At 35.2% G+C, this 24,825-nt stretch overlaps 1 protein-coding gene across 3 annotated transcripts in view; it reads right to left on the bottom strand.

Moving 5' to 3' along the window:
* RB1CC1 (RB1 inducible coiled-coil 1) overlaps positions 1 to 24,825 on the bottom strand; it is a 69,701-nt gene that overhangs the window by 29,351 nt on the left and 15,525 nt on the right. For all 3 annotated transcript variants that reach the window (XM_064706094.1, XM_064706095.1, XM_064706093.1), the window contains exons 2-9: positions 23,517 to 23,625; positions 21,406 to 21,533; positions 18,876 to 19,002; positions 18,449 to 18,619; positions 8,110 to 8,312; positions 6,611 to 7,046; positions 2,531 to 2,701; positions 526 to 710 (exon numbers count right to left, since the gene is read on the bottom strand). In XM_064706094.1, coding sequence (XP_064562164.1) covers positions 526 to 710; positions 2,531 to 2,701; positions 6,611 to 7,046; positions 8,110 to 8,312; positions 18,449 to 18,619; positions 18,876 to 19,002; positions 21,406 to 21,476 — 1,364 coding nt within the window. In that variant the 5' untranslated portion in view covers positions 21,477 to 21,533; positions 23,517 to 23,625. The remainder of the gene's footprint in view (positions 1 to 525; positions 711 to 2,530; positions 2,702 to 6,610; positions 7,047 to 8,109; positions 8,313 to 18,448; positions 18,620 to 18,875; positions 19,003 to 21,405; positions 21,534 to 23,516; positions 23,626 to 24,825) is intronic.

Raw genomic sequence — 24,825 nt, forward strand, 5'->3', positions numbered from 1 at the left:
CTTTAGCAAAAGGTATTGAAAATTAGAATGCTATCAAAGAAATAAGAACATAACACTGTTTGGGAAGTCCACACAATGTACTCGCACCACAAGCAACAGTCACTGCAACAAATTCTCACATCTTGTAGCCCCATCTTCAATTCCCTTAATCATATAATAAATTAAAAAATTTCAAGCACAGACATCAATATAACTAAACCACAGGATAACTACTGGGAAGGTGATCAACTGGTGTGCTTGAGGAGAAATATTACAGCAACTTTGCCACCAGAAAAGACTTAAGGTGGAGGTATATGCCACAAGTAACAAAAACCATACAATTGCTTTTACTGACAGAACGGAAGCAAAAGTGAAACAACAAATACAAACAAGTCAACATCAAGCAAACAGGAATATATATTAACAGAGACACTACAAGATTTGCACTCTTGACCTTTTCATAGTAATGATTTCCTTCAGACACACATTCCTTAAACTGACTTGCTGCAAGTGGAAGTACTACAAAGTTATGAAGTTTTAACTTACTTCAGTCTGACTTGCAGATTATTTGCAAGTTCCTGTTTGGCAGTGGTACATTTCTGTTTAATATCTAACAGTTTTCTGTGATTAGTTAACATAATCATCAGCTGATTTGCATGACTCAAACACAAATCAGGCAGCACAGAAGGATCTTTCAAGTTCTCAGCTCTCTTCTGATTAGCCAAAAATCCCTAGAGGAAGAGAGACATTGTTACACAAGCTTTGTGACAATCAAGAAGAGTGAAAGTGATACATATTTGAGAACAAAGAATGCAAGAATTTTAACAAACTTACTGTAACTACTGAGAAGTATAACAGAATGATACATACAGAAAGCAAGTGTCAGAGCTGCTTTCTTTCAGTTCTATAATCCAGTCCAATCAATTTTGTTCCATATTTCCCTACCAAACAGCTACCAACACAACCCTAACAGAACTTCACATAACTAACCAACACCAGTGAAAGACCACAAAACTTAATCAGCAGAAACATAGTTACTAGGATGGAGGGGATCAACCATCATTCTAGCTTCTGCTAACAACCTTCCTCCCACTTCTGGCATTTGAAAGATTAAACATCAACTTGGAGCACGTTCAATACTACCGTGGGCTAAAGAATTTCTATTTCTTGCATAAAGAAATTCCCACATGAAACTAATTCTTCTCAAGAGCCAAGATCAAGCGCAACACATCTTATTTGCATGCAAACTGTACACTTACATCATAAGTAAAGGAATAGACAATTTATAAAAGGAAATGTCAAGGAAGAAGGTTTGAAAGCTGAAGTCTCTGCCAAGTCTTGAAAAGGTACAAATTCTAAATTTACAGCAGCATTTAAACAAGGTGGCAAAGTCTCTTTCCAGCTGACTGTAACGTTTCTTACTCCAAAATGGGATTCATAAACTTGAGGTAGGCTCTTCATCCAAGTGAAGAAGGAAAAAATAGCTTGCAAAGTACCACTCACAATAAAGGGCAACCAAGCATAGGGATGGGAAGACTAGCTTAGCCATCATAGCCATCATGCCAAATTCACTTGAGTTTAGTACTAGCCTACAATATAAAGTCCACAAGACTGAGATTCAGCATTTGCTTCTAAACTTACTCATTGAATTTACTGGGAGAGAGGCTCCACTTTTAAACAATGCTGCCAGAAGTACTGGTTGTATCCACCTTCATTTACCAGACCAAAGAGGCAACAGGGAGCATGCTCCTACACAACTTTCAGCCCAGCACTACCTCCTCAAAAGGGGCCTCTAAGCTCCCTCAAAATAGAGAGACAAGATTGTTCATTTATGCCTACCAATAATATATCAGTGTGTAAGCAGGAGTAAGAAACTCATGCCTTTTTTCAGAGTCACAACTCCAAGGTCATGGTGAAAATCTGAACATTATCATGTATTGCCAAATAGGCTTTTATTTATTTTCAGTAGCAAACAAGACATTAAAGAACAATCCTAATTATCAAGTTAACAAGCTTTTTACTGTATTTAATAAAATAACTGTATTTAATAAACTGTATTTAATAAAATAACTTTCATATGATACTGAAGTGTTCATTAAAAATAGGAGCTACATATTTTATATTTAGTATTTAACTAAATTTCTTATCACTTAAAATGACACTGTCCAGTGAAGGCATACTACTTTTTCTTCTTACTGCAACACTGATGACCAACCATTAACCTATTCCCTGATCCTGTATGACTGAGTGATAAATTACCAAGGTTTCAATATCTCCTTTCAAAATTAAAACTAATCTACTTAACACTTAATACTTATCTCTAACTGAAGTTCTGATTTTCTAGCTGTAGACCACACAAAAACATGACAAGATGTAAAAACTGCTAATATTTAAATGTCAAATTGTAATGAAATAGCACCATATTTACCCTGTGTGATATGTTGAAAACTATCTTGCAGAAAGACATGCAACTGGTTCATTGTAACTTTAACAGCTTACACATATGAAAAGCCTACCATCTTTCCATGCTGCACACACAATTGTGTATTACCTGAGCAAGTTCCTTTTGTTCATTCACCAGTCTGCTGCAGCTTGCTATCATCTGGTCCAATGCATAGAGTCTATCCTCAAGACCTTTAATAGCCTTCATGTTCTGATTATCTAGTTTGGCGATAGTTTGGCGACATTCTGCCAGAAAGGGTTGGATGATCCTTGGATCAAGCTAAAAAAAGAAATTTATTAGTATTTGACACACTGAAAGGTGATTTAAGTTAACCAAATGAGGTTTTTTAACCTCAAATATCTTCCTTTTTAATTTTTTTTTCATCTAATGTATGACTACATCTATCATCTGTTTCAGAATTCTGAGTAAATGAGTATGTGGATTCTTTATTACAGCATGAACTTTTCTGAAGTATTCCAACCAGACCAATCAGAGCAATGTGGATCCTTATAGAGAAGGAACACTGGGACAAAGCGAGGTGCAGATGGAAGAGGCACTTTGTAGATAATGGACAGTCTGACCTGTGACAGAGTCTACACAGCTACAATCAAAACCCCCAGTGAATGTGGCTCAATGGAAAATGCAGAAGGGAGGGTAGTCAGAAAAAGTTGCAAGAACTGCAAATCTTTTCCCACTAAATGAGTGTTTTAATTGACTACTTAAAGCAGATAATTTCTAAGCAACTGGAAAAGACCTAATGAAAAAAGAGCATATTTGTCATACTTTTAGCTAGAGGGTTTTTTTCTGAACAGAAACATGTTTTTGAAGTTGTTTCATAATATCTGAGAAAAAAAGAAGTATTGGAAATATTAAGAGTCTACCAATGTCCACAGATATTAAGGGTGACTCTTCACACTGTAAGAGTAGTGAATTGAAACAATAGTTCTAGAAACAACATGACCTTATGAAGGTCAGAGTTTAGTGTAAACCTGAAATACATTAGTCAAGAACATAGTAAAAATCATTAGGTGATAACAGAAGATGAACAAATTTGCCCAAATTTATCTAAAATGGTTATGGCATGCCATGTCTTACAAGAGAATTTAGTGAAAAGGATGCTATTTGTGAGGTCACACAGGCTGTTACAGCACTGGCTTCTTTCATCAACGAGCAGGGTTTATGCCACTTACAGAGCATACAAATGAACCCCACCCTCAAAAAAAAAATCAATTATTTGACTCAGTAGTAGCATAAGTAAAAGTGTATTTCCCCCTCAATCCACTATTTAACTACGTTTTCACACACAGCACTTCATCCTGGAAACAACCTTCTGGGGGAGCTAGAGAGAGCAATCTGGAGAGGAGAAACATGAAAAATTAAGGAGCAACTATAAAGAATAGGTCTTCCACTCACTTCAAACAAACAAAGAAACAAACAAAAAACCAAAACAGCCAACCAAGAACTTCATGGGAAAGTAACAAAACCTAGTAATAGCCCAGAACTCCTTAGAATAAACACAAAGTGCTGTCATTAATGAGACAAAATACATGCAAACTCTCTGAAATCAAAGGTTAATTTTTCATATGCAATGTCTTCTGAATCTTAGTCTTTTCTCAAGTCACTTGTCCATCTTCAAGAAACAGTAACAGAAGCATTTAACCAGATTGATTTTACAGGATCATCTTCACTGCCATCCTGTTCAAGATTACTCCCTAAGACATCCTGCAGTCCACTGCAGAATCCAGAAAAGTTTCTTAAAAAACAAAATACTAAAGAACAATATAGTGGTTTTTTTTTTTCTTTTTATGTTCTTAAACTTATGCTGTGTTATCTCTTTTTACAAAGAGTGGCTATTCCTCTCATTCTTTTCCTACCTATTTCTTCCATCCACTCTTTTTATCTCATCTTTACCCTAATTGCATCTGAAGCATCCATCTCTACTTTCACTGGCAGATAATACTGCTCTTTTCATCACTTTAAAGTAACCTCCATTTCTAGCCTCTTACTTAAGAGGCTATGACAGCACTTAACAAAAACATCTGGTTAGCTCCTACTTACCCAAGTGCTTTTACTGCAGCCAAGAAGTAGAAGTGCCATTTCGTACAAACATCTAGAGGCTAGAACCATCAGAAACTTAGCAGCACTCTGTGCAACACACCAATTATGTCAAGACTACCTCTTACTCTTGTGCTTTAAGCTTTCAGGAAACTCTTACCTGAATTCAGTTTTTGAAATAAGAATTGCAATCACAAACCATTTGTATGGCTCATATTTCTAAGAAGGAAAGGGCACGGGGAGAATGCAGGCAAAACAATTTAAAAAAGGTAGTGCCATTTTATTCTGTTCTTTCATTTTTTTATATTAAGGTGTCACCTCAAATGAATATTAAAAGAAAAATTATGTTGCAAGTTATTTATTTAGGACTTTCTTTTCCTTTTCAGCTGCAAGCCACTTCTGTTTTCAACTAATTCTAAACCAATGGTAAGCAAAGATTCAATGCTTTGTCTGCTTTTGCTGCTATCAAAACAAAGTAAATCAATGTTTTCCTATGGAGAATCAGGAACACATTACTTCAAAGCTCTGGGAGTTTTTCATGAGCCAAAATGGATTGGGACTGATCAATCACAATTGCTCTGGTGATGGCCAGAATACTCAGACTGAAACACCTTCCCTACCTGCCAATTCTGCTTATACCACAAATACAAAAAGAAACTGCATTTTTTGCAGGTTCAATCACAACTTTTTCCCATAAAAATTGACTGGAGTTAACACACAATTACAATAGTCAAAATAAAGGATTTCTGCCTAATCTTCGATAAGACAAGGACAGAAAAACCAAGTACAAGACAGAGCCTCTAAAACACATGATATGTGTCAGATAAGACTACAAGCTGATCAAAAAAGGTAGAGCATGTACTTAACCAAAGTGTTCTTAGCGTGTTTGTGTCTTTTGGAATGCTATAATTTATTTGGAAGCAATTGTTTAATATCCATCTCATCAATACTGATTTTTAAAACTTTTAGAACACATCTGTGTTCTGTTAATATTATGTAGAAATGGAATTTATTGTCTCACAACCCATCTAGCAGGTTCTGTTACTCTTGCTTTATAATAGTAGAAAGCACCTTATAGCCTTGCTGAACAAACAGGATGGAGAACTGTCTCAGGCTTCAGCCAATAGGAAGTCTTTAGCATACAAAATTAATTATTGTTTTTGTTGAAGAAAAAACCAAACTTATAATGTCCAATCTTTTTCTTAGCCTTTTCTGCACTACTAAAATCTTAGCCCTTAAAATTAGGCCAAATTCTCCAATTAATTTTAAGACAATCATAATATCAATGCACAGAACTGACCATACCATGATGTTCCCTACAACAGATGGGTTTTATAAATCACTGATTCAGTCTTCCAGTCCTACCTTACAGAGGAAATAAAGTGTCAAAAACAACAGAAAATGTTTTCTTTGTTCAAGCTATGTTGTGTTGTAATAGTATATTATACCTATGCAAACAAGGCTAGACAATGTAAGAAATATCAGCTACAGTGAAAGCAAAGAGAGAAGGAAAATTATAGGTAAAAGAAGTTTAAAAGGTTATAATGCTCACTGATTAAAATATTAATTTTGAAATTAAAGCAAGCACTGTTGTATTCTTCCAGCAGAAGAAATACAAACTGGCTAACTGGGCCCTTCTGAGCACCTCTGTATCAGGTAATAATGAAGGTTGAGACATAAATTATAAATTTATCACAATCAACCATATTTCTTTTTATATTTTAATAAGGACTTAACTATTTTAAACTCAACATTAATTTGGTCCAGGAAAATAATTTTATTATAAATGTAGCTTCTATGAAAAATGCAAAGAAATGATAGTGTCACTTTGCTTATACACTACAAGAAGCTTTTGGCTTTCCAAAAGAAAGGGCTATTTGAAAAAGCAAGACAACAAGCATTCATAAAATTATACATCTTCCTAAAGATCAAATTCTTAACATTCATTCTCATAAAACACCTTCCCCACACTTATCCCCCCCAGTCTCTGCTTTGGCTTTCATGCAGAAAGTTATCCAAGAAACAAGTCACAAAAGAGATGAGTCAGTCACTTCAAAAGCACCTGCATGTGGAAAAAAAAGCTGCAGCCTTCAATGCAATGCAATTTGATTTTTAAAAAAATCATTAACTTACCCTGCTCATGGAATCAAAACATTTTCTGACCAGGGATTCAACATCATTAGGTCTATCTTGAACATTTATCCAGTCTAACAAAGACACATTGAAGGAAGGCTGATCATCATCTTTCAATTCTACTGACATTTCATTGTCCTGGACAGTAGCATTTTGACCAGATTCTTTATCATCTTTTACATTTTCAGGATCTGTGCCTTCCAAAGCTGAATGTTCAACTGACTTGCAAAATGATGCTAACATTGATTTACTGTTCACTTTGGATATATCAGGATAAAGCACCAATTCAGGAGATTTCCCATCCTCTGTTTCTTCACTTTCTGCTCCTCCATGTTCAGGGGAAGACTCCAGCCTTCCTAAACACTCTCTGTAACTATGTCTTGTTAGGCACTCCAGCAGTGGTATCTTGGCCATGATAGAAACAGCAGAACCCAAGCTTTTTTGAAAAAGTGAAAAGAAAAAAAACATCAGTATCTAGAAGCCAACATGATATGAAATCTTAGTTAAAAATCACCCACAATATGAACTGTTATTCATTTTAGAATTGAAGCAGATTTCATAATTATTTTGTTACCACCCTTTAAAACTTCTGTGCTGAATATCAACATCATGGAAGGACAGCTAAAGAAGTCAAAGTTTTGCTTATACTGAATGAAAAAAAGTGATAAACAGAGACATCTACTTCTTTGTTTAAATGCACAACTAGGACTTATGTGTCCTATATGCATGGGTATCAACACTTCTTATCAGAGCTTTGAGTGTCCTCTGTCTGACTACTTCTGCAGAGTTTGAATAGTTGCTATTTGGTAAAAGTTATGAAGTTGAACTTTTTTTTTTTAAAGACAAAACATATTTAAAAACATATTTTTTTAAGGATCCAATATCCATTTATATTCTGCTAAGCAAAGCACTCATAAAAATACCACAATACTACAGTGGCTACAAATATATAAAAGATTTTCTTTGAAGTAACACCTAGAGTTTGCAGGACACAAGTACAGACACACACACAAACAATAGATATATTTTTACATACATGCCCCCCCATCCATTTCAAAAGTATACAAATCCACTCAAAGTTTATGCTATGACTTCATACTTTCAACACAGATTTTAAATCTAAATATCAGTTCAAGCTGTTAAAAACCAATTAATTCAAAAGTGTAAATAGGTATTTAAACATGTTGGTGTCTAAATTTGTTATCCAGCTTTTTGTTGTGGACATTTGGAATGACTCCAGCTCTTAAGCAGCTGTTCATTAACAAGCTTATCTTCCACACAATTCAATACAGGTTTCTTTGTGTTGACGAATACAGGGAAAAATGTCAGTTAAAAAAAAGTTACTAGCATAGAACAAAAAGAATGTTCTCCATGACACATAATCAAACAAAGACATGCTTGATTAATCAGAATAAGCACTAGACATAAAACACTTGAAAAAACTAAGTTTAAAATTGAGTAAATTTGGAGACTGCGAATGAATTTAACAGCAAACCTACTGTGTAAGTTTCAATTTGATATCATCTATGGACTGCAAATAGCTTGAATACACATTTTCAAACTTGTAAAGCAGCTTTTGGTAAGAGTTTGTACAATCCTCCAAATTGGCCATTATAGCAGCCCAGCCTTGATGCTGTAGATGTTCATCGTGTACAAGACCTTCACAAAAGGAGCAAAGCTTCTTGGCAACCTCATACATTTCCTGAAAAAACAATCAACAAAATACTAATCAGGCTGTTGTTGTAGCTTTATTTAAGATATTAACATAAAAGTATGAAACTCAGACAGCTAGGAAGTTGTACACCTTAAAACTTCATAAAAATAACACTTTTTAAAGAATTAAGAATAAAGGAAGTTAATTAGATGACAATAAAGTATGTACTATTTACTGAGAACTCTTCAAAACAGAGATGAAAACTGTAGCTCCAAAACCACCTTATAAAATGAATCAAATGCTGATAATATGAAATATTCAGGGTACATACACATGAATAATAACCCTCATACTAATAATATGGTAGAAAAAAACTGGCAATCAAGGTCCAATAAGGAGTACATTTTTGATGAGCCAAGCAGAAGCTCAGAACAAGACAATAAAATGCATAGTCAGCCAGCAAAAAGCACAGGTGGATCAGGTGCAAGAACAGATGCATGAGGAAACAGAAGGGCAAATAATTAAAGTCTTTCATTGATTAATAAACCAGATGCAACATGATAAAAAGCAGTACAGTGTTCACAAAGCTCTAAAACATATCCTGAAACTTGGCATCTGCAAACCAATGTGGAAGTTAAGTTTTCTGTTAAAGCACTGGGTGACAGAGAGGCATTTTACTGCCATAATAGGGTGAGAATTTACTGCCCCACTTGGCAAAGTTAAAACAGAGGTCTACATATGGCAATTACCAGATCTTAATAAAAGTGTACTAACAGCAAAGCCCGTTATAATCAATTCCGAAGTTTCAACTAGTAGGAAGAGAAACTACTTTAAATTTGGCAATTTAAGAAAAAGGCTGTTCCTCTCAAAGAGCCTATCAAAACATCAAAAAGTAATAAAAAGGTATAGAATAAATCCTTCAGCTCAGAACATTACCAGTTACAGACTCCTTGGAAAATACTTTCCTGCACACACCTGTACTTTAGGTTTTAGTATCTATCTAACCTACAAGAAAAAGGCCTTTTCACTTTTTGCAGGTTGAGCATGCTGTTAAATCAGGACTGAACACAACTCCCCTGTGCCATCATACATGTGAGAAAACCATGCATGGAAAAACAAGTTATACAAAATACAGTGAGAAAGCAGTGTTAAAAACCCAACACGTCTGTGTATTTCAGAATGCATTTGCTGCTGAACACACGGTTAGCAGCACATACGCACACTCAAAAAAATTTAGGGACCAACAACACTTACATTCTGAAATAAACCACAAAAGGGCATGGCATTTTAAACAAACATTTCGCAATCATACTGAAAGTTATCATCATCCTCCCTGTTTCAGAAGTCCAAGCCTTGTTTCAAGCAACATGACAAAATTCTACTGTCCTTCAAATCACTGATAGCTGAGCTATCAGCAGATGAATGATGAATATTCAAAAAAGCCATATATGCAACTCAACAAAATCCTAGGTTGGCAATACAATTTCCTATCACTTTGTAGTAAAGGTGGTATTTCTCTTCTTGTTTTCTGAATTTTGGCAGCTTCTTGTGCATGTGAGAATGATGATTTCCAGTTTGAAAAGAATGGTTATTTTAATTGCTCCAGGAACTCTTGCTTCCTAAGTCAAAAATCAACCAATAACACAACTGGGATGGTATCCAGACAATGCTGAAATCTGCAAGTCATCTTCTCCAGACTATCCCAGGTTTGGTAGTACAATTTAAATGTACATAAGCTGACTAATGTAATATTGACTTGAACATTTCAACTTTTTTTTACTGTCTTAAATTGACTTTGTATACAAGTACAAAGGCAAATTGCACAGCATATAAAAAAGCTGAATTACTGCTTCCTCTGTTATCACACTAAGAACCAAAAGAACCAGCTGTTTTACCCTAAGATATTAAAAAAAAATTATACCAATAATATGAAGCTGAAAAGGTAACTGAATGCCTCTGCTGCATTCTAATGTACATCTTGGAAATGTACCCAAACATTTTACTTTAAACTCACAAAAATTATTCTCTCTCAAAGTCAACCTTCTGCCAAATGAGGAGCCATACCTCTCCAAACCTATGAGCCATAGTTCCAGAAGTGAGAGAATATACAAAAACACGCATTAGTTTTAAACAGTTTAAAACAATATAAGCCACCTACAAAATCAAAACTAATCATAAAGTCTTTTTATGTATTTCCTCCAAATGAGTATCAACCAAAGTAAAGACGGGGCTCACCTGTTTCTTTAAATGCCCTGAGTAGAGGTTTTTGCCAGTTCTATTTTCCTTTGGACAAGCTCACTTAGCACAGCACAGCTCATGTGTTCAACACATTAAAGTAAGCACTAGGCTTCATATGACCCCACTTGCCACCTTAAGACATATTCTTAACTAGTGGGCAATGTTTGATTTTTCAGCTAGATCAATTTATTGTGTTCACTACAGAAGTCAAAAGTTACAAGTCAGAGCTGCCCTATGAAGCTTTATTATATGTCATTTTTGATACTCGTTTCAGAACCTAAGTGTTGCAAATTTAGTATTTTTGTTTTAACAAGCTTGTTTCCCCAGCAAAACACTTTCAAACACAAAACAGAAGTTACAAGTAGAAAAAAAAATCCTCACAATTAAGATCACTTGGTACACAACTGAAAACCAGCACTGACACTTTGTATCTAAGAGTGTAACCTGTGGGATTTTAAAAGTTAACCCAAACAGGAGCTCCTATCCCAGCAGTCTGGTTCCTAGAAAAGCAAAGGTGAACAGTATTTCCCCGAGTAGCAAATTACTACTTGTTAATTTTTCAGAAACGTTGTAACAGGAGGACATTCTACTAAGTGTCAGAATCTCTCAAACAAACAGATACATGCCCAAAGGAACTATTACATAAAAATACTCCAAGGCCATCTAAGTACGCAACCAGGTATTCTTTGACAGATGAGCTGCAGCTTCTTAATGTATACACAGGAGACGTGGACATTAAAATTAAAATCCTCTTATGAAAGCCATCATTAATATTGCTCATAAATCATCTCAATCATAACCACTGAGACATACCAAGTCTCTCACAGGCAAAAGATTTTTTTTCTGGGCTAACTCTGAGATCAAAATTCATTGGCAAAGTTTCTTTCAAGTAACATGTATTCAAAGTTATCCATATGCTAATAGACTGCAAATCAGATTGTACAAATTAACAGACATGTTTCAGGGCACACATGCAAGGTATTACAACAGCATCCCATATTATCATCCTCTCAAAGTTATTTTTACATGTGCCACAGAAGTTCTGTCTAGGTGGTAGGAGGCAAACAGGAGAATTATGTCAGTGTGGCATGCAATTAGAGTCCACAGAAACACAGCAGTGATTTCAGTGCTTTTGATGTTGCTTTCTTAAGCTATATCATGAAATAAGCTCATTACATTAAATAGTAAAGAATATTACTCTGAATTCAGGAGGGTCCAAACAGATGACTCTAATGAAGATCAAACCACATGGAGTAACTATTTGTGCACATGCCAGAGCTGTTTCAGACTTAGACTATACTAAGCAGATACTGGTGCATACAAGAAGAACACTATGTTAAACCAACATTTCATTAGTTTTGTTTTAGTCATCCTGCTTTCAAACTGCGAAAGCACACAGCAAGAAAATACAGTAGAGAAGTTGTTTTGCATAATTTGGAGTATCTATCAAATTTAACTTTAACTATTTTCTTTGAAGTTATGAAATTAAAAGATACACAAATGTACCTTTCTTATCTTGCCATCACTTCTGAAATAAAGCTTCAGGTGATGTGGCTTGTTCTTCCTACCTGCTGTCTACTTCCATAGACAACATTTTTGCGAGAGATCTCAAGCTACTTTAAAAGGCACTAGACCAATTTATTTTATCTAACTGTATAGCTCTATACAAGAAAGAATTAAGCAGCTCTCTGCTAAATGAAGTCTAAAAACTGAATTATATCAAGCACAGAAATAAAGGCCTGCAATCCAACATATATTTTAATGCTTCTCAGTAAGGTTGCCAGCTCCAGCACAGAAAAGGAAGCCTGCCTAACAACAGGCTTGCTTTTGTCATTGACTATTCACAGACACACTCAAGTCTTACTGGCAGACACCCAATGCTTCACAGAGCACAAAAGTTAACTTCAGTTGCCTTGTAGGGCTACAATCATCCTACAGAGGTACAGCAGCATATCTAGAACAGCAATTGCCTCACTGCAACACTGGAATGAGAACCTAAAAGAGCACTACTAGCAGAACATGAATACCAAGACCCAGACTAATCCCTACGTGCTGTTATTTGAAGAATAAATAATGACATCTTCAAGACCAAATTTTTCAAGAAATCCACAGGGCCACCAGAATGCATTTAATCTTTGGCTAGGTGTTGTAACAGAGTGTGTAGCTGAATTATTTCCTTTGAGAATCACAAATTAAATGTAGGTGATTTTTCTGATGAAGAATCTTCTTATAATGAATTCTTTTTCCTAGGTTTCAACCAAAAATCAGTAGAATCAACAAAGTATGTTTTATTTAAAGCAGAAATTAACTGGTGAAGTGTTTAGTATTCATTTCAAGACTGTCTCTGTATCCTGCTGTCATAATTCTGCTCATCTGAATGAGCAAAATCTGACAACGGTCTGTTTTGTCTTAAGTGGTCTTTGGACTTACCTCTAAAGAACAAAAGTTCTCAGGAAATGCAGGGTTCTTTCCATTTTCTAAAACCCTGTGGTAGAAGGAAATAAGTCAAAGTCCTCTATTGCTATGTGTCTGAATCCTGTACAAGGGACTCCTTACAGGTTTCAATCAACCTCAGACCAATAGAAATGATCCTTGAAAGTAAAATTCCACAGACTTACCACAACAGCAGATAAATGCTTTCACAACAAGGAATTGTTACCTTGTTTACCAAAATTAGTAACCAAGACCATTATCTCCAATACATACACAGCCGTAACATGCAACTACTAAATTAAGGTACACTTCAACATTTAAGTTGTAAAAAAACCCTGTAATTGGAGCAGTTAACTTCACTGTGAGGGAGACTGATATTTCATGGTAACTTCTTTCAGTAGACAGCTGTTTATTCCATTCTCCTTTAATATTGGTTATTTTTGGTGAATGTGTCCTTTGGACATTTGTCCACACAGCTCATAATTTATTTCCTACTCAGAAAGTACTTATTTCACCAGCATAGCACAGTAGAAGTCATTTTTTAAGTGACAGATTAATTCCTTTCTTCAGTAATGCTTTCACTAGTTCTCTCTGATATTATAAGCAGATTTGGAGAAGTCAAGTGACAGAACTTCACATCAAAAAACAAACTGAGAAATTATATAAACCACCACATCAGGGAGTCATACCATGGTATAAGGTAAGTGTTGGCTTCCACTAGCTTGATTCCAAGTCACTCACCTTTTTTTTGTTCTGATCAATTTTTTAAAAGCTTGATCTAAAATTTTGGTTACAAAGGTCAAAAAAAATTCTATAGTAGCATTTAGAAAGACCTACCTTGGAGTAAATCTTTCATTATACCTTGGGATAAACTAAAGCCCATTTTACCACACCCTACTCAATTACTTTAAAAGATTGAGACTGATCTGAGTTACAGAGAAATGTGGGCTTCTTAGGCGGAGCCAGAAGTGTGTCTGACTATTAGACAAATATTTTAGCCAAAATTAATTTGGCAACACAATTATTTCAAACACTACACACCATGAAGAAAATTAATATTTTAAAATAATTCTTTCCAGAGAGTCTCAAAGCAACTTTCTAGTAGAAAAGAGCATTTCTCTAAATAGTAGATCCACAGTTTTCAGGAAGCATGACTATACTTCTTGGCTTAAATATCTGAAGTGTTTGAAACTAAACTGAGAACGATCTATGACTATGCACTATGACTACAGTCGCGGTTTTACACAACCAAATGAAATGACCACACAGTTTCTCATCCTCATTTCCACTTCTCAAAGAAGAACTGACAGGAATTGACAGTTTGATTATGACAGCAGCAGCATCCCATGAAGTGTGAAAGACACCCACTCCCAAAAAGTTCAATATCCCTCCCAGAAAAATGAACTTCAGTTGGATCAATTGGAAAAAAAAAAATCCTTTCCTAAAGGCTAAACTACCAGAAATTATTTTAAATAGTGGTGTTAAAAGACCATGAGATTGACACTACACAACCTATTGCACAATATACTGTGTAGAGAACAGCTTGTTTTCTCAGCTGGCGTGCACGTAACTTTTTGCAAACACTGTGTGCATCTCACTGTCCACATACTGCAGCTCACTGCAAGAACTGCTCAACTGCAAGAAAGGTGGGATACCAGGCTGCAAAAAAGGCAACCTGGAGCCCTTCAGGCAGAGACATCTCAAATGTAAGTTTTTAGCCCAGGAGAAACCAGAATGCCAAGACATAAAATGAAAACAGGCTTAGAGAGTTGACTTTACTGAGATTTTTAAAAAACCATATGAACAAAAACATCATATTGCAAATGACAAAATCTGTGACAAGAATTTCAGTTTAAATAGTAAAGGAATGAGTTAAGGGAACAGATGTAGCTTCTTCAAAGCTTTATGCTTTGAATTCTACATAACGAGATCATAGGTGGTGAACAGGAACTTAAGAAAATCCGTAATAAATGTTAAAATCATGAAAACAGAAAGAAACAGAAAATGGATGTCTGACACACACAGTACCATGGAAAACCAAATGCAAGATACATTCTGCACAGGAATAATTTTTGGTTAGGAGTTATGAAACATAAAAAAAGATTGTAACTTTTTTCATGCAGCTTTTTTACTTTTTATGTAACTCAAAGAAATTAGTGTTAATTGTTGGGGGGGATGGCTGCTTTTACATATATCCTACAAATATATATATGCAAGAGGCCATAAGAATGCCAAGACTTCCACTATGAAGATAAAATATGACTTCCATACCTGAGTTGTAACAACTGATTATGGAAAAAAAAAAGGGCAGAAAGCAAAAAAATAATTTAATTCAATAACAGACAGAGAAATTACAGTATAGAAAAAATGACGGAGAGGCCACAATGCATGGATTCCTAAAAATACTTGTTAAAGGAGACCCTAGAACTACTTTTACTGAGAGGAAAAAAATTAGAGGCCATATATCACTCTATGTTTTCAACTTCCTATCAAGTCTGATTTTAAAGATCATATCCTATAGTCTCTGGGCAGAGCAGATACCAGATTAAATAGAAACAAGTAGCTACCAAATATTCTTCCTTTCTTTTAATATTTATACATCACTGCTTCTTGTTGTTGACAAAAACAGGCAAGACTTTTTCATAAGCAATAATTTAGAATGTAACCTTTATTTTCCTACTACATTATCATATAATAGCACATGTATTAGTAGTAAATATTAATTAGTCAAATTTAATTAATTAAAATGCTCTAATTACAACAGGCAAAAACCTCTCCATCATCAAGTACTGCCATTCTGTTTTTCTGGTAAAGCAGGTTACCATTTCTCTAGAATTAATAAAAAGACAAAGCTTGGATTATTTTGTAGGAACTCTCCCATACAGTACTCTCAGTGTGACTTTGGGTGCATCAATCACACAACCACAGAGGTTCAGAGCCTTTCTAGCTCTCCCCAGATCTTAATCAATTTTGAGAAGGATTAATATCCCATGTTCCTTCTTCCTCCCAGGCAAGAGGCTTACGGTGAACCTTGGAGAAGATTAATGATCTAACCACATTCCCAGTCCTCCCTCAGTTTCTTCTAAATTACTGTTCAATATTCTTCAAGCAGGCATCATGAAAAACTACTTTAGTACAACACTGCAATACTTCTTTACACAGGTTTCACACCTTGGTACATCTAAAAATCACAACAGACTATTTACTAATCTTCTATTACATATGATGGATTTATCAGTCCCCTGATATCCCAGAGAAGTACTCAATTCATTTTCACAGCCTAACACAGAGCCTGTGGCTTTAGAACATTTAAAATCTTGGATAAAATAAAATGTCAATGTAAAGGTGAGTCAGATTTAAGAATATTACTACCTATTTAATCTTTACATAAATTTCCAAGTTTTTCATAAGAAAACAAATACCATCACTACAACCATTTTATAAGGAGGGAAGAACTCTCAGAAGTGGGGAACAAATAATAATCTTCCTGAAAATAAATCTGCAAGCTAAAAATGACACGTGAATTCTACCTGGACCCATGTTTAAAGACAATTCCTGCCCCCGCTTCCTCCAGTCGTGCAATACTACTAATAGGTGACACTGAGTATGGAAATATTTATTTTCTCCTTGCAAGTCAACTCATGATCACTCTGTATAGTTTCCAGTCTGTAGCTAAATATTAATAGTACTATAGACCTGCACCCAGAATGTAGAAACAACTATAAATATGTTATTTAGATCTCTAGAAAGATCCTCTAAGTAACATATTTAAAAGGCATAAATACTGAAATGAACTTGCATGCACTGTGTATTAATACAGTCTTCAGACTCAAAGGGGGAATATTAGGCAGCATCAACAGTTCTTTTCAAGTCTAAATAGGAGTATTTTTATAAAACCTTGGAATATAAAAAAAGCTTACTCCAGAGGGACTAAATATGTTCCATTGTTGTATAGTAATTTTACCAAACTGAAAGCCAAATTAAGATTCTAAGAGCAAAAAACAGGGTACAGAACAGAGAAACCAGATAAAACAACAGTGAGAAACATGAAACTGAGTATCATCACCCTTCACTTCCATTATCCTCAACAAAACACAAAGACTGTAGCAATTACTACAGTCCCACCTTCATATCAAATCAATGTGAAGTATTTAGAAGCTATCAGTCTTCCTTACTTTTATAACCTCCTCTTAATACTTCACAAAGAATGGTTTTAAAGCACTTTCAGTTTCAGCTGGTAAAACTAGAGCCTAACTGAAAACCTCCTACTCCTTAGCTGAACTCACATTGGTATCTACTCTTGCCTATGACAGTCATATGACTCACAGACACCTAATAACTCAAGGTCCTATTTACAAAGTCAGCTCTAACTGTCAACAGGTGGGGGAGAGAGAAAGAGAGTCTATGGGACTCAGTCCTTGCCTTAAATCAGACTGTATGCCAAGGTCACATTATTTCACATTATTCAGGAGAACCCTCCCCCTCCTGACAGGCCAGGATGCCAAAATCCCTGTTCTCTATACAACAGTTAACAAGCTTCTCTAAATTCTGCTTTGTAGTATTAAATGCCAGCCACTTCAAGTGCTACATGTTCTTCTTAACTGCATTAGAGTTGTCACTAAAACTAAGAAACTTTTTACCAAGACAAAAAACATATCACTATTCATTTTGTGTGAGGCGCTCCACATAACTATTCTCCTGCTGCCAACCACTGGAATAATCTTTAGAGTTATGAAAAATGCTTAATAAATTTAAATGTAAAATTTGTAAAGAAAAGGAGATCAGTTTTTAATACAGAAACAATCTGTAAAAATAAAACATAACTACTGAAGGCATTGTGTCAGTGTCTTGAGCATGCAGCTGGTTTTTACTGCATGCACATTAGTATTTAACTGACCATGTTGCAGTGAGCCACTTTTCCCTATCAAAAAACCACAGAAATAATCAAATTGCACTTCTGACCAACTTGCAAGTAAATATATGCAATATGCAAGTAAGAGGCAGTACTCAATAATAAGCAACCTGAACTGTGGGAAAAAGCTTTGTTTTATTAATTCCTCACCAGTTTAGACATAAAATATGAGCATAAAACAGAAGAGTGGCAACATGCTTTTAAAAATCATAGTGTTAATTTTCTACTTGAGTTAACATCGCTTCCAAAGTTACTTTTCTCATTTCAGGCTGAGGCGGACTAAAAGTTGTTGGAAAATAAGGCAGTGCATTAAGGCATGGTCCAAGTAATCTGATCATTTTCGTTTTGTAAATACTTTTGCAAATGTACACATCCAAAAGGTGCCTCACACTACAGTTCTGAAAGAAGCTCTGAACATGCTGAAGAAGCAAGCACATCTCTCAAAACCTACCTTGAAACTCTGAGACAGGCTCTGAAGAGTACATCACCACTAATACAACATTTTTTACTGCCTTTTGAAGAAACTATTTCATGTTTTACATCAAGCTTTCCCTCTGACATATTTTCCTTTGGTGTGCAAATCCAGTAACAATCTACTTACCACAGCAAGTTGTGTTCGTGATGCTACTGTATGAAACACTGCAGGCATCATAAGAGATTCTTCTACTTTCAATTCCATCTCATTCTCTGCTGAAAATGTGGTTTTGGGGATAGCTGGTGGCCGTTCACACAAGATCATTTCTTTGTTGAATAAAAAAATTGGGTTGGTGTCCTACACTCAAAAAGGAAACAAAACCAAACACTGAGTAAAGGTAACTTGCTGTTTAATAATCAATTATTTCCTCATGTGAGTAATGTGTCTTGAGAACAAGTTAAAATCTACACTTAGAAGCAGAATACATAAACACCTGTTTCTCAAATGAAAGAAATCCAGCAAACTATGGAAGAAAAATTAAGGCATGGTCCTTAATTATTCTTTTCTTCCCCTATAAATGAAAGTTTAGGCTAAGAATGCAGCATGAACTTACTGTTCCAGCACTGTAACTACACACTCTTCTGTCTGGTGCCATACACTCTCCTCCACTGACAACCAGTACTTGGTGCTGAATGGCAATCTTATACTTTGTTTGAATTGCATATTTCAGATCAGCCACACTGAAAAAAAATGGGAAGAGAAGTTGATGCTATCAGATTACTCATGTCTCAAATTGTACATATTTCTGTAAGAGACACAGGTGACTTATCTGTGTCTAAGCAGAACATTTTTAAAAGAAGTATTTTTATTCTGCACAATTACATATTTCTAAATTTTGTAAGTGCTATGATGTGTTGCATTCTGCATATCCAATCAATACGCTATCAGCTAAAAGAAAACAGTCTCTGCATTGCTGATATATATCACCAGCAATATTTTTTCCCAGATCTGCTGGAATGCTGAAATTCTGGATTAAGTCACACCAAGCATTTAGGATAGCAACTGTAAAAGTCATATTGTGTTCCTTGAATTTATACTGTACAACCAAACAGCTGACTTGCTAAGGCCCTAGAAGTCAAGACTATCAACACTTCATTATTCACAGCACAACCACAATTCCACCTAATAAACTCTGACTGATTTACCGTACATAAAGCACTTAACAATAACAGGAAATTCAACAATCAATATGTATATGACAAATTAACGTAAATATCACAGATTTTAACAGAGAAACAGTGTAGCAATAGACCATTTCTGGTCTTCCTTCACCAGCCTTAAACATTTAAATCTAGCTGACGACATCTTAACATTACTGCATATTTTAAACAGTTCTAGACTGCCATTAAGACACTTGTAAACAGCAAAGTAAACAAGATTTCACTAATCTGATACAGTCACTGACCCCAGCTAACATAACACACTGTGGCAGCATCTGTGCAAAGGTATAAAAAAGCTTCAGAATACGAAGTGAATAATATAAGCATCAACAGTTTTTATGTAACTAGTAGGAAGAATAACAGTGTTACTGTTACTTGAAAAAGATCATAAAGATCTGTTATTTAAACAACCATGATTCAGCATGACATCACACATGCATTATAAACCTCTCATGAGTGCAAGCTTGTACTTGCTAGCTGCGTTACAGTAGCCATTCACCTAGCACTCCCCTGGGCTTTAGGAAGATAACTGGGCCAGTCCATGTACAAGGAGACAGGCAAAGAACCCAATAAAGTCAGTCTTACCAGAAAATGCAAGTCTATACATGCAGATATACAGAATAAGCAGTTATACTGTTCAACTGAAGAGTCTGATTTTGCATGGTCCAGTTGTTGGAAAGCTTTCTCAAAGAACAATTCAACTGAGCAAAAAGTGGGCCCATAGCAAACTATTAAGAGTCTGGCATGGCAGCTTAGATGCTGCACCTCACTTGGCACGATTTAAAAATGTAATGTCTAAATGTATCAAACAGCTTACACGGGGGTGGGCACTTCTGTAAATGACCCAGCAGAAACAGAATGGCTGAAACACTCTTTCATGCTCAGTAATAGCCTGTCAGCTGGCTTTAGAGAAGAACACACAGAAACAGTCTGGACAGTCTTTTTTGAGTCATGAAAATTACAAACAGGAATACAAGAAAAAGGAAACAATGAATTATTAAAAAAAAAAAAATCCATGGTAGAAAACTTTCTTACCCTATTACTTCCAACACATCCATAACAAACAAACTATGAAGACAGCAGGTGAGCTTGGCCCTTGCTACCTTCAAGGTCTTGCACATGAGAACAATGAAAAAGGATACAATACAAACCTCTCTAAAAAGTATCTATACATTTACGAGATGCTTTTAGCATGCAGTGAAAAAAAAAATAGAAACAGTAAATTTGTTGCGACTTAACCATGATCCTCTAATACTGATCATGCTCCAGGCAGATGGGCATTCCGAAGTTCATGGTTTACATACAAAACCATGCAAAATAGTCTGGAGCCTTACAACTTGGCACAAAACCAACTTTTACCCATCTAGCCATGAGACAAAAGCCTTTGTGCCAACTCTTTAGCATCCACAAACAATCCAGAGCACACATTTTCTTCAGGATGAATGTACTGACAAGAGAAAGAACAACCTCCAGAACTCCCTCTATGATGCCAGACAGTAAAAAAGAAGCCTTTACTAGAGAAATCCCACAAAAAAATACTATTAAAAAAAAAAAAAGGGAACAAATGATCAGAAGTCATTCTGACAGTTTTTTCAAAAATCACCAAACACACTACACTCAGTGAGGAGCAGGTCAACCTCTGCCACTATCCCAGAAAGTAACTTCTCTACTCTTTCACACACACAATCACCTGGCAAGGCAATGAAAATGCTAATCATAAAAAAAAAAAAAAAAAAAAAAAAAAAAAAAAAAAATTAAGGAAAAAACACACCAAAATTCACTCAAATACCAGAAAACCTGGAGGAAAACTAAAATAACATACTAAAAAAAACCCTAATCTTCATCTGTCAAATACTTACTATATAAAAGTATACAGACTTTTTAATTTAAAACAAACAATACACGATTCATTTACTCTCTTACTTTTGTACAGCAAGTTCAGTATCAAATGTAAGGGTAGTTCCAGTGTTGACCAAAAATACATATAGCTTCATGATGATTTCTTTAGGTCTCTGAAGTTTGTAACTTCCACTGCTAAAATCATTTAGAAACTGAAACAAAAATGTCAAGTGTTAGTTTCACAGGAGTTATGAAAAAGACAGACATATGTTTTCAAAAACACTCTTTCAGATATATAGTGTGTGAATACATTAGTGCTCACATTCCACAGCTCTTTATTCATTACCAAAGACAGAGATGTTGTTCCTCTTGCCAGAAACATGGGCAAGGTCACATATACACATACATATGCATACACAGACAGGAGAATACATGAGAATATACACTGAGAAGAATAAAATAAACTAAATTAGAAAAATACAAGAAAGTATGACTTCCAAAAGCAGAAGCCATCATCCCAGATAATTTCCTGACTTTTCTTAATTATGAAATACCTTTTAAAATCCCAGATAGTAATTTCCAGACATCTTTTTCAGATTTTACAAAGAGCAATACAATCTAGTAACTCCTCAACTTACAGCTACTAAGTCTATCTGCTAACTGCTATCCCTATCCATACTTTTTCCCTCAGAATTGAAGCATTGACAAAAAAAGATAAGAAAAAGAAAAAAGGCAAAATCCCTTTTTGCATTTCTCTAGAATAAGTAACAGCTTTAAAAATCTTTTTTTCTATTATCAGCATTAGCTAAATCTGTAGCTTCTTTCTTTGTTACTGACAGCAAATATGAAGTATTCAAGCAAGAAGGTCAACACATATTTTCAGTCCTGTGCCCTACAAGAACTTGGATGAGTAACTCTATGCATGTGTTTTTCCAGTGTATGTGACAGATGAAAAACTTTAACCTGCTTCATAAAACACTGAGCTTTAATTTGTGATTCTATTACTAAAGTACTTCACACTCCTGAGCCTTTTTCTCTTCTCCTTAGGAGCTAGGAAGTTTATGAGTAATTTCCACCACACTACCAAAGCTGCTGCTGCAGAAATACAAGCACTGCAGTCACTAATGACCTGAGATTTTTACGTGGAAGGAATTACAGAAAGTTAAGCTGTAAGTTTTAGCCACTAAGCAATATTTTTATGTAATTCTAAAAATGACATTTTGGATTCAATTACTACACAGGTAATATAAGTCATCCCTTTTTCCTTGAAATATTAATAGGACACACAGCTATCCATGCAGCTAATCATATTACTTGAAAATTAGTCTAAATGTGCATTTATCTCTTTGTCTAGACAAAGAAAAATTGACAAGCCACAGAGAAAAATAACAAACATGCCATTAATATGAGCAGGGGGGAGAGGTTTTATGAGACTATTCCAGAAAGTCATAAGAGTTTGCTTATAAGAGAGCAGCTATTCTCATGCTTTTCAAGCCTTAACTACAGACATAGTTAAAATATGTATTTTTACAAAAAGGTTTCAGAAACAGAAGCACATCAAATAAAAAAGGACCAGTTAAATATTTTGATCTGAAGAGAGTTTTGTTGTCCTTACACCTGAACTCTACTGCATTCAGTGGCACCAACTTCATTTTGAATCAGAAAAAGAACATACTCTATAAACTAAGCTATTAGACAGGTAAAAACTGCTGAACACCAAGAATAAAGTAAAATTTTTTTATTTTATTAATAAATTCTTTCGACTATGTTTCAGAATTATCAGTCTCATGCACACTTTTCTTTTCCCAAAGGGTATTCGTGACTGTGATCCAGGTAGAATGAGAAACAAGGATTAAATAATACAATGTTTCAAGCACAGACCACATGACAAAAAAAAAAAAAAAAAAAGAAGAAACTCTTTTCCATCTAAGCATAGTAAAAGGCAAAGGTTTGTATAGTACCCAGTTTTCATATGAACATTGCTACCCAAGCTAAAGCAAGATTTAAGAAAGAATGTGTCCGAGACACAAACAAAGCAAAATTTTAATCAAGCATTTACCCATCCATACCATAACACTAAACCTAACTAAAACATAGAAAGAAGAAACATTATTAAGACCAACACTATTTATGACAGCATCTGCCATACATCAGGAGTCTCTAACTTTTTTAACTTCTGACAAAGAAATAATTACCTTCAGGCATTATACAGAGCTACCGCCTTCTTCAAATTCAAGCACACACTCACTTTCCTTGATTTTTGGCAACAGAGTAGCATGGCTGTTCAAAGCCAGAGAAGAAGATCTGTAAAGAAAAGATTCAGAATGCAATTATTACTAAAATGTCAGGATTTTATGATCCTAATTGCATTTAATATAGAAATCAGTGTATGTTAATGCCAAAGAATAATTATGCGGTAGTTGTTTGGGGTTTTTTTAATTAACAATACTCTCCAGTCACAAGTCTGCTCAGATCTGCTAAATGTCTGAATACTTCTGCTCATAATTTTGTTTAAAATAATTGTTAATCAAAATTTTGAGTGTTTACAAAGAGAGAAATTTAGTTCACTATAAAGAACTGTTTGCTTTTTCATTAACCAAAATTATTTTCAGCACTCATGCAGAATGCTGGTATAGTGATGCTGAGAGCACTAGAGAAAGTCTTAACAATGCAATTTATCTAAGAAAATCCAGCACTATAAGGCATACATGCTACTGCTGTTGAATGAACAGTCTTACCCAGCAGCTGCCTCCCACAGATGCCTTCAGGAATCACTATCACTTTCCTTACCTGACACGTTACCTATTTTGCTAAGCCATTCACCTACTTTCAAAGCATGTGTTAGATTTATTGATTCTATTTTTTTAAATAAACTGAAGATGTTACCACTCCCAGACTGTCACTACATCTTGGTCAGGGGCTTCCTCTCCCAGAACTGCTTCTTAGACTACAAAATGAGCCAGATCAGCAAAGGTGACCTTTTCTAAGCTACCCTAGTTCATTTTAACTGTGTTCAGTTAAGCAGCAGTGCCAAAGGAGAAGGAGCCTTGGTAAAGAACATGTGGACGACCTGTTGGGCTCAGGGCAGTGAAGCAAGTGCACAAATTCCAGACTGCAAACAAACATTATTTCTATCATGTTAATGCCCTAGCAAGCTTTCTGAGAAGATGATCAGGCACTATAAAGGGTGATAATCCATTACTAAAAATAGGCTTGCTGAAGCCTGAAAACCATTAGAACATGTAAACGATTTTACACAACCTGTGCTACCACAGATAAATCAATAACACTCCACCCTACATTCTAAAACCTTAATAAATGAAAAAATTATTTTATTGTCATGGAATAGAAGAATTATCTTCCTCCCTTTTGTCCACTCCCTCATCAAACCCATGCAAAATGCACACATGACATTTTATCAGAAGCAAAGGTACAATAAAAGGGAAATAACCAGTGTGCTTAAGTGCTACCATTAAAAAAAACTGTAATTGAACTGTCCTCCTC

This window comes from Zonotrichia leucophrys, chromosome 2 (genome assembly GCF_028769735.1).
Source record: "Zonotrichia leucophrys gambelii isolate GWCS_2022_RI chromosome 2, RI_Zleu_2.0, whole genome shotgun sequence".
NCBI classification, from domain to species: Eukaryota; Metazoa; Chordata; class Aves; order Passeriformes; family Passerellidae; genus Zonotrichia; species Zonotrichia leucophrys.